Source organism: Pagrus major, chromosome 6, assembly GCF_040436345.1.
Source record: "Pagrus major chromosome 6, Pma_NU_1.0".
Taxonomy (NCBI): domain Eukaryota; kingdom Metazoa; phylum Chordata; class Actinopteri; order Spariformes; family Sparidae; genus Pagrus; species Pagrus major.
Genome location: NC_133220.1, coordinates 24,572,037 through 24,582,834, shown reverse-complemented (window position 1 = coordinate 24,582,834; position 10,798 = coordinate 24,572,037). Strand labels below are relative to the sequence as shown.

Sequence of the window (10,798 nt, the reverse complement as noted above, 5' to 3'; positions counted from 1 at the left end):
TTTCAGCCTTAGGTGAAGATGACGAAATGATTTTTCTTGTTAACCTGCCAAAACACACATTTAAAAATACACCACTGTGTATCCAGATAATAATGCAGTTCAACACAAGTGATTGAGGCCTAAGCACAAAAAGATATACGAATTTTCCACCCTGATTTGTGTCAGTGGTCAAGGGTGGAATCACACTTACTCCATATGTCCTCCTGGCTGTGTTTGTCCACCTCTGTGTTGACAGTACCTTGGCAGCCTACAGTAACAGTACACATGCACTTGGCTTGGCTCTGGATGTGCAGGTAGGCCTCTGAATTCTCTACATGATTAAATATAGTCAGATGAGCCTGCAAACAACTCAGAGGTTTGCTTGTTCTGTCAGCTGACTTTAAGAAAATCAAGTTTGCTTTTTATATATTTTGGGAGGTTTTTTTGCTGTTGATCTTTCATTTTTGCATGACTGATTTTGACACCAGAGCTGCGATAAGTCCCACCTCACTGTTTCTTTTTGTTTTTTGTTTTTTTTATTTCCAGACCTATCATCTTTGAACCTATGTCCTCTAATCATATCTCATTCAAAATGAGTAAAACAATGTAACATTTAGTCAACATTTAAGTGTGTCATGGAAAAGTGGACCAGCACTGCCCCCATGTGAAATCATGTGATTCATTTTGCTGTTGAAGTAAAAACCCTTTTTCTTTCATTTATCAAAATAATAATGAGAGAGAGAGAGAGGCAGTCATTTTAGTTCTCAGATTTATTTCATTCAGATGTCATTGATGTCATTTGCTGCAACATTCAGCAGCCATGTTGCACAGTAGGCTTTTACAAAATAAATCTGGTTACAACATCGTTTTATCTTGAAGGTGATGAAAGGCAAAACTAAACAAGGACACATTTGGCAGAACAGTAAAAAGAGCGTGCCACTGGCCAATCAGTTCAAGGGTAAACCGTAAACATGTGAAGTCACACATTTCACATTTGTGAATTAAAATTAAAATTTCTCCAGTGATCAGATTTGGTCAGTGACTTGCACCCCTTACTAATATCAGCACTCAAATGCAGGACTAAAGACATCAACTTAAAAAATCATCCTGCCGTTCAGCTTCACAATCTTATTTCAGAGCAGTTTATCAGTGCACTAAAGTACAATACATTTCTAAGTTGACAAGATAGACTACAGAGTTTCAAATGTTTTCCTTGCTTAGTTTTAACACTCAAAATCTGTGTTCCTTATTTCTTGGTTTGCTGTTGTGTTGAAAGAAAAATATTTGCCTTGCTAACTGACCTAGCCATTGTGTTTTTAAGGCAATGCTTACCTTCAGAAACTCTCAGATTTTAGGACTCTAGTATTTGTGAAATTCAGCTCTCCTTTTGAACTTTCTTAACAGTGTTATGTAGCACCATGAAAGAGTATAGATTTAGATCAAATTCAAGAGTTTCTGTAGGAAAAGAGGGGTGGCTCTCCTTTTAATATCTGCTGGAACGCACTGATGAGGAGACTGTGGACTTGGTGACGGTAGCACCGCCATAACCACCACCAAAGCTGCTGTTTCCACTACTGTAGCCGAATCCACCGCTGGAGCCGAATCCACCGCTGGACTGGAGTGATCCTGGAGCAGAAAAGAAGGTACAGGTAAGTGTTAACATTTTTCCATCCCAATTGTCAGTGTTGTCTGTTGGTTCACGTTTAGGATGACCACATACAAAATCTGAAACTTACCACCGGAGCTCTGCTGCACGTGGATGGTTGCGCTGGCGCCGCCGCTGGCCAGTCTGGTCTCCTCTCCTTCCAGCAGCTTCCTGTAGGTGGCGATTTCAATGTCCAGGGCCAGCTTGACGTTCATCAGCTCCTGGTACTCGCGCACCTGGCGGGCCATGTCCTGCTTGGCTCTCTGGAGGGCCTCCTCCAGGTCCTTGATGCGGAGCCTGGCGTCCTTCACTGCCAGCTCACCACGCTCCTCAGCCTCTGCGATCTGGGCCTCAAGGCTGGCCCTCTGTTGAGAATGATGTTACAGACTGATTAATGACTGCAAATCCTCTTACCTTAGTAGACCCTCTGTTAATAATAAGGCATTATCCATGAGAAGTTTGAGAAATACCTGTCCCTTGACAGCCTCGATCTCATTCTGAAGACGGGCGATCATGCGGTTCAGCTCAGCGATCTCAGCCTTGGTTGAGCGCAGATCATCACCATACTGTCCGGCAGAGGACTGCATCTCCTCGTACTGTCAGGAAAAATACAACAAGGTGTGTCAAGAAGATGATCCACAGGATTTGGAGAGGTATAAAAAGTTACAGGGGATAAACCTTGGCTTTGCCTGCCACTCACCTTCTGTTTGTACCATGTCTCGGCCTCAGCTCTGCTGCGGTTGGCAATGTCCTCGTACTGAGCACGCACTTCAGCAACAATAGAGTCCATGTCCAGGTTACGGCTGTTGTCCATCTCCACAATGACAGAGGTGTCCTTGATCTGGCCCTGGAGCTCACGCAGCTCCTACAGAACCAAGGATTTGATGCACAAAATTGAACTTCCTCTCCTTTTTAGTTGATTCATACAATAAGTGGATTATACTATTGTGAAGTAGCTTAATTTAAACATTATTTATACATACAGCCTCATAGACGGCCCTGAGGAAGTTGATCTCATCCTGAAGAGCATCAACCCTGGCTTCCAGCTCAACCTTGTTCATGTAGGCAGCATCAACATCCTTCTTCAGGAGCACAAACTCATTCTCTGCACCTGCGCGCTTGTTGATTTCATCCTCATACCTGTTGGAACACAAAGCAATCCATCAGTACATCTCCTCACTGTGTTGGGTATATGTAATAAATATTGACCATGTAGTGAAAACACTCACTTTCTCTTGAAGTCCTCAACCAGGCCCTGCATGTTCCTCAGCTCTCCCTCCAGTTTGACCTTCTCGTTGCCCAGTCCATCGAGCTGTCTGCGCAGGTTGGCGATGTAGGCCTCGAACATGCCATCGATGTTGGAGCGGGTGGTGGTCTGGTCCTGCAGGAGGCTCCATTTTGTCTCCAGCATCTTGTTCTGCTGCTCCAGGAAACGAACCTGTGGAGGCACAAAACCAGGGAAGATCATTAGACAAGAAGCATTTTTTTGTTTAAAGTCTTTCAATTAAGTTTGGCTGGTGACACTTTGATGCTGCCGCAGGTTAACACAGGGCTACAGGCCAACTGTTACCTTAGGTAGATTTTTGTTGAAGTAAGACAGGGTCGGACTGAGTTTTTATAAGCTTTCCTATTTCTAGCAGCTGTAACTCATTGATGGATACAGCATCACAGAGATAAGATTCAAAGCTTCCTTGCTTGGTCAGCTTGGCCAGTAAAAAGAACATGTTTGCATGTAGTGAGCAGTGCTCAGCAGATTCATTATGCAAGTTGCTGTTACTATACTAGATACAAAACCTTGAGCTTTCTAGTCTTTTCTTTTAAATTACAGCTTGATGGACAAAATAAGCCAAGGAAGACACTGTGGCCTAAAGTAAATTGTACATAGTCACAGGAACCAACCTTGTCAATGAAGGAGGCGAAGCGGTTGTTGAGGGTCTTGATCTGCTCCTTCTCTTGAGTGCGGACACCGTGGATGTGGGGGTCGATTTCCAGGTTCAGAGGGGCCAGCAGGCTCTTGTTGACCTGGACAGCTGTGATGGTTGGAGCGATGAAAGCGCCTCCTGCTTGGCTAGAAGAAAAGCCAAAGCCAGAGCTGCCCGTACCAAAGCCAGCACCAGAACCAGCACTAAAACTGCCACCAGAGCCATAACTAGCACCAAGGCCACCAGCACCATAGGATCTTGAGACGGAGAAGCTGCTGCTTGGCCCTGCGGTGGACCTCCTGATGCTGCTACCAGAGCTGACAGAAACGGCCTTCCGTGACATAATCATTTTGTTTGCAGCGGTGTAGGTTGTCAACTCTAAACTGAGGAGAACTGAAGATGTGAATGCTTCAAAAGGAGAGCCGAATCCCTCTGAGTGCCTAACTGCAGTCTCTGCCGCCTTTTATGGCTGAGCTGAGCGAGTGGGAGGAGACTCCTCGGACACTCCAACCTGTACTCTCACTTTTGCTGTCCAGCCTCCCCTCCACCTCAGCCTACATGCCTCTGGCTCTGAATGACAGAAGTGGCTGATCCTGTAAAACAGGTAAGGAGGGATTCTCGAAAGATAAGTTTTGACACACCCTGCACTGACAAGCCGAAGTGGGGAAGGGAGTGTGAGGCGAAGAAATGGAGTAAAAATTTGATCATGTAGTGTATTTATTTAGTGTATGACTCCTGTAGGCTGCTTAGTGGTTACAGGGCAGTGAAATGAATATTGGACCAGTGTCTGAATCAGTAGCTGGAGGTAGAGGGTCAGTTGAATAATCTGAAAATGTATTGAAAACCTTTCTATACACAACCTAAGTCAGCATTACTACCTCTCAATAACCAAACAAATACCTGATGTAGTGCACTCAAATAGTTTCACTGTAGGCTTGAGCATAAAAATACGTTCATACACAATATTTTAGCATGAAGAACATAGTGTATAACCCATATGAAACATGCAAAACTCGGGCCATTTCAACTGTTTATAAACAACTTTCAAACTCTTTTTTCCCTCAAAGGAGGTGTTCTTCAATTCAGTCCTCTGTATGTTCAAATTTCCTAAGTGGTTTAAGTATCAGCTGCAGTACACAACCAGAGCAGCCAGGCTGCAGTGCACACATTTTCACTAACCCTAACCCTAACCCATTCTGCTCTTCTGCAAAACTACTCCATTAGCAGCAAAAAGAAATCAGCTTCAATTTAATATATTTTCAAGTTAAACTGAGTTTCTTACTCACTCCACACTACTTTCCCCTCCTCCCCCCACCAAATGTAAACAAAATAGGCCTACAGCAGACAGATTCATTAATTTATTCTCCTTTATCGGCCAAATTCAAAATGTGCGTTCTACCAGCACTTTCAGCCTTAGGTGAAGATGATAAAATCATTTTTCTTGTTAACCTGCCAAAACAGATCTTGAGTGTATGAGGAACATTTAAAAATACACCACTGTGTATCCAGAGAATAATGCAGTTCAATCAACACACTTGATTGAGGCCTAAGCACAAAAAGATATACGAATTTTCAACCCTGGTTTTTGTCAGTGGTCGAGGGTGGAATCTAGGTGCGGTTCCTTATATGGGCAATATGGGCAGCCGCCCAGGGTGGCATTTGTGAAGGGTCAGCATGAGCCTCCACAAAAAAAACCCCCAAAAAACAAGCGGAAAGTCGCCCACAGTAACCGGCTCTGTAGCAGCCGCCTCTCGGTGCCATCCTGTACTGGCTTCCTTAAATTTGTTTGCATTCATTTCATCCGGTTTTTGTATTGCTCATTTACACGTCAAGTCAATTATGTCATGTTGCCGTGTGGGGAGTGGGCAGCTGGGCGCCCTCTGTTTTGTAAAGGTGCGTCTGCTGCTGCTGAGAAAGTCTCATATACAGAGGTTGTGGAAGAAGGGGGGCGGGGGAGAGGGGGGGAGGGGGCAGATAGGTCCACCTCTGGACCTCAGCTCACTCTACTGGTGCTGGGGAGTGGTGAAACAGGGGATTCACCTAATAGTGCACAACAAAATGCTTAAGTAGCTATGAAATAAAATAAAATAAAATACTGAGGTAGATAAAATAAAATACTGAGGTAAATAAAATAAAAATACTGAGGTAAATAAAATAAAATACTGAGGTAAATAAAATAAAATACTGAGGTAAATAAAATAAAATACTGAGGTAGATTAAATAAAATAAAATATTGGGGTACATTAAATAAAATACTGAGGTGGGGGGGCACTGAAGGTGAGGTTCGCCCAGGGCGTCATGCAAGCTAGGACCACCACTGGTGGAATCACACTTACTCCATATGTCCTCCTGGCTGTGTTTGTCCACCTCTGTGTTGACAGTACCTTGGCAGCCTACAGTAACAGTACACATGCACTTGGCTTGGCTCTGGATGTGCAGGTAGGCCTCTGAATTCTCTTCATGATTAAATATAGTCAGATGAGCCTGCAGGCAACTCAGAGGTTTGTTTGTTCTGTCAGCTGACTTTAAGAAAATCAAGTTTGTTTTTTATATATTTTGGGAGGTTTTTTTGCTGTTGATCTTTCATTTTTGTATGACTGATTTTGACACCAGAGCTGCGATAAGTCCCACCTCACTGTTGAGAGTCATGTTTCTTTTTGTTTTTTTTGTTTTTTTATTTCCAGACCTATCATCTTAGAACCTATGTCCTCTAATCATATCTCATTCAAAATGAGTAAAACAATGTAACATTTAGTCAACAATTTAGGCATGTTTGAAATTTACTAGGAATAACCATGCTGAATTGGCATGTTGTAGATGCATATCTTGCAGACTGGATAACCAAGCTGGAAGTGTGTCATGGAAAAGTGGACCAGCACTGCCCCCATGTGAAATCATGTGTTTGATTTTGCTGTTGAAGTAAAAACCCCTTTTCTTTCATTTATCAAAATAATAATGAGAGAGAGAGAGAGGCAGTCATTTTAGTTCTCAGATTTATTTCATTCAGATGTCATTGATGTCATTTGCTGCAACATTCAGCAGCCATGTTGCACAGTAGGCTTTTACAAAATAAATCTGGTTACAACATCGTTTTATCTTGAAGGTGATGAAAGGCAAAACTAAACAAGGACACATTTGGCAGAACAGTAAAAAGAGCGTGCCACTGGCCAATCAGTTCAAGGGTAAACCGTAAACATGTGAAGTCACACATTTCACATTTGTGAATTAAAATTAAAATTTCTCCAGTGATCAGATTTGGTCAGTGACTTGCACCCCTTACTAATATCAGCACTCAAATGCAGGACTAAAGACATCAACTTAAAAAATCATCCTGCCGTTCAGCTTCACGATCTTATTTCAGAGCAGTTTATCAGTGCACTAAAGTACAATACATTTCTAAGTTGACAAGATAGACTACAGCGTTTCAAATGTTTTCCTTGCCTAGTTTTAACACTCAAAATCTGTGTTCCTTATTTCTTGGTTTGCTGTTGTGTTGAAAGAAAAAATATTTGCCTTGCTAACTGACCTAGCCATTGTGTTTTTAAGGCAATGCTTACCTTCAGAAACTCTCAGATTTTAGGACTCTAGTATTTGTGAAATTCAGCTCTCCTTTTGAACTTTCTTAACAGTGTTATGTAGCACCATGAAAGAGTATAGATTTAGATCAAATTCAAGAGTTTCTGAAGGAAAAGAGGGGTGGCTCTCCTTTTAATATCTGCTGGAACGCACTGATGAGGAGACTGTGGACTTGGTGACGGTAGCACCGCCATAACCACCACCAAAGCTGCTGCTTCCACTACTGTAGCCGAATCCACCGCTGGAGCCGAATCCACCGCTGGACTGGAGTGATCCTGGCGCAGAAAAGAAGGTACAGGTAAGTGTTAACATTGTTCCATCCCAATTGTCAGTGTTGTCTGTTGGTTCACGTTTAGGATGACCACATACAAAATCTGAAACTTACCACCGGAGCTCTGCTGCACATGGATGGTTGCGCTGGCGCCGCCGCTGGCCAGTCTGGTCTCCTCTCCTTCCAGCAGCTTCCTGTAGGTGGCGATTTCAATGTCCAGGGCCAGCTTGACGTTCATCAGCTCCTGGTACTCGCGCACCTGGCGGGCCATGTCCTGCTTGGCTCTCTGGAGGGCCTCCTCCAGGTCCTTGATGCGGAGCCTGGCGTCCTTCACTGCCAGCTCACCACGCTCCTCAGCCTCTGCGATCTGGGCCTCAAGGCTGGCCCTCTGTTGAGAATGATGTTACAGACTGATTAATGACTGCAAATCCTCTTACCTTAGTAGACCCTCTGTTAATAATAAGGCATTATCCATGAGGAGTTTGAGAAATACCTGTCCCTTGACAGCCTCGATCTCATTCTGAAGACGGGCGATCATGCGGTTCAGCTCAGCGATCTCAGCCTTGGTTGAGCGCAGATCATCACCATACTGTCCGGCAGAGGACTGCATCTCCTCGTACTGTCAGGAAAAATACAACAAGGTGTGTCAAGAAGATGATCCACAGGGTTTGGAGAGGTATAAAAAGTTACAGGGGATAAACCTTGGCTTTGCCTGCCACTCACCTTCTGTTTGTACCATGTCTCGGCCTCAGCTCTGCTGCGGTTGGCAATGTCCTCGTACTGAGCACGCACTTCAGCAACAATAGAGTCCATGTCCAGGTTACGGCTGTTGTCCATCTCCACAATGACAGAGGTGTCCTTGATCTGGCCCTGGAGCTCACGCAGCTCCTACAGAACCAAGGATTTGATGCACAAAATTGAACTTCCTTTCCTTTTTAGTTGATTCATACAATAAGTGGATTATACTATTGTGAAGTAGCTTAATTTAAACATTATTTATACGTACAGCCTCATAGACGGCCCTGAGGAAGTTGATCTCATCCTGAAGAGCATCAACCTTGGCTTCCAGCTCAACCTTGTTCATGTAGGCAGCATCAACATCCTTCTTCAGGAGCACAAACTCATTCTCTGCACCTGCGCGCTTGTTGATTTCATCCTCATACCTGTTGGAACACAAAGCAATCCATCAGTACATCTCCTCACTGTGTTGGGTATATGTAATAAATATTGACCATGTAGTGAAAACACTCACTTCATCTTGAAGTCCTCAACCAGACCCTGCATGTTCCTCAGCTCTCCCTCCAGTTTGACCTTCTCGTTGCCCAGTCCATCGAGCTGTCTGCGCAGGTTGGCGATGTAGGCCTCGAACATGCCATCGATGTTGGAGCGGGTGGTGGTCTGGTCCTGCAGGAGGCTCCATTTTGTCTCCAGCATCTTGTTCTGCTGCTCCAGGAAACGAACCTGTGGAGGCACAAAACCAGAGGAGATCATTAGACAAGAAGCATTTTTTAGTTTATATTAGTCTTTCAATCAAGTTTGGTTGGTGACACTTTGATGCTCCTGCAGAATTGTTTCTGAGCACAATAGTGATTAAAAAAGTTATTATTATTTTTTAAATGGAGGGATCAGTGCTAAAAGGATTTGAAGGGTGTGCCATTGTGATATCAGGTTTCAAAGTGCTTCACCTCACCTGCAGGACTGATTAGATAGCTGCATAATCAAATTGCCACACCCTAGTCACAACAATTGTAAGTCACGGTGACATATCTTTGCGTGCCCACTGTTTTTCAGCATTTTTAACACTAAAATCTATCTTCAGTTCTTCCTACTTAAAACAAATAACTAGTATGTTCTATTCAGATGTTTCGCCAACATGTGTATGTGGCTTTAAGTGCTTCATCTGATATATCTCTTTTTTGGCTATGACTCATCCTGCATGCTCTGTTGAGCTATCAAGGCCACACAGTCAGTCCAGCCATAAAAAAAAAACTAGGTGTGGCAGATAAACCACAGAAGACAAAGCAGTGAAGTAACAAGGGATGAGTGCTTTGTTTTGTGAGTTTTTGTCTGAGTGCCATCTTATAGAGATGTTCAGAGAGTCTCACTCTACATATAGCTTGCAAGTATCAATACAGATGCCCCATCACAGGATAGAAAACTATTGAAAGTAGCATTCCTGTCGTCCATAACAACCAGGTGATAAGTGCAATGTGCAAATGACAGACTTTGGACTCTGTGGGCAGAGTGCAGATACAGTAGATCCCTATTTTCTCTTGCCAGGTAAGGGAACGGCAAGTCACTGGAATATAATCCCCACCCATATTTAAATAGTGGGCAGAGATGCTGCCACAGGTTAACACAGGGCTACAGGCCAACTGTTACCTTAGGTAGATTTTTGTTGAAGTAAGACAGGGTCAAACTTTGAGTTTTTATAAGCTTTCCTATTTCTAGCAGCTGTAACTCATTGATGGATACAGCATCACAGAGATAAGATGCAAAGCTTCCTTGCTTGGTCAGCTTGGCCAGTAAAAAGAACATGTTTGCATGTAGTGAGCAGTGCTCAGCAGATTCATTATGCAAGTTGCTGTTACTATACTAGATACAAAACCTTGAACTTTCTAGTCTTTTCTTTTAAATTACAGCTTGATGGACAAAATAAGCCAAGGAAGACACTGTGGCCTAGAGTTAATTGTACATAGTCACAGGAACCAACCTTGTCAATGAAGGAGGCGAAGCGGTTGTTGAGGGTCTTGATCTGCTCCTTCTCTTGAGTGCGGACACCGTGGATGTGGGGGTCGATTTCCAGGTTCAGAGGGGCCAGCAGGCTCTTGTTGACCTGGACAGCTGTGATGGTTGGAGCGATGAAAGCGCCTCCTGCTTGGCTAGAAGAAAAGCCAAAGCCAGAGCTGCCCATACCAAAGCCAGCACCAGAACCAGCACTAAAACTGCCACCAGAGCCATAACTAGCACCAAGGCCACCAGCACCATAGGATCTTGAGACGGAGTAGCTGCTGCTTGGTCCTCCGGTGGACCTCCTGATGCTGCTGCTAGAGCTGACGGACATGGCCTTCCTTCCTTGATTTGGGAACATTTTGTTTGCAGCGGTGTAGGTTGTCAACTCGGAGCTGAGGAGAACTGAAGATGTGAATGCTTCAAAAGGAGAGCCGAATCCCTCTGAGTGTCTAACTGCAGTCTCTGCCGCCTTTTATGGCTGAGCTGAGCGAGTGGGAGGAGACTCCTCGGACACTTCAACCTGTACTCTCACTTTTGCTGTCCAGCCTCCCCTCCACCTCAGCCTACATGCCTCTGGCTCTGAATGACAGGAGTGGCTGATCCTGTAAAACAGGTAAGGGAGGGATTGTTGAAAGATAAGCCTTGACACACCCTGCACTGACAAGCCGAAGT

General features: G+C 44.1%; 2 protein-coding genes across 2 annotated transcripts; both read right to left on the bottom strand.

Moving 5' to 3' along the window:
* Positions 1-731: 731 nt before the first annotated feature.
* Positions 732-3,956, bottom strand: LOC140998862 (keratin, type II cytoskeletal 8-like). The gene is made up of 7 exons (XM_073469264.1): positions 3,524-3,956; positions 2,854-3,062; positions 2,608-2,764; positions 2,325-2,489; positions 2,095-2,220; positions 1,716-1,989; positions 732-1,605 (listed from the first exon to the last, which is right to left on the bottom strand). The coding sequence occupies exons 1-7, from the start codon at positions 3,893-3,895 to the stop codon at positions 1,463-1,465; spliced, it is 1,446 nt and encodes a 481-aa protein (XP_073325365.1). The 5' UTR covers positions 3,896-3,956; the 3' UTR covers positions 732-1,462.
* Positions 3,957-6,522: 2,566 nt separating this feature from the next.
* LOC140998837 (keratin, type II cytoskeletal 8-like) lies at positions 6,523-10,567 on the bottom strand. The gene is made up of 7 exons (XM_073469229.1): positions 10,107-10,567; positions 8,646-8,854; positions 8,400-8,556; positions 8,117-8,281; positions 7,887-8,012; positions 7,508-7,781; positions 6,523-7,397 (listed from the first exon to the last, which is right to left on the bottom strand). The coding sequence occupies exons 1-7, from the start codon at positions 10,482-10,484 to the stop codon at positions 7,255-7,257; spliced, it is 1,452 nt and encodes a 483-aa protein (XP_073325330.1). The 5' UTR covers positions 10,485-10,567; the 3' UTR covers positions 6,523-7,254.
* Positions 10,568-10,798: the final 231 nt, after the last annotated feature.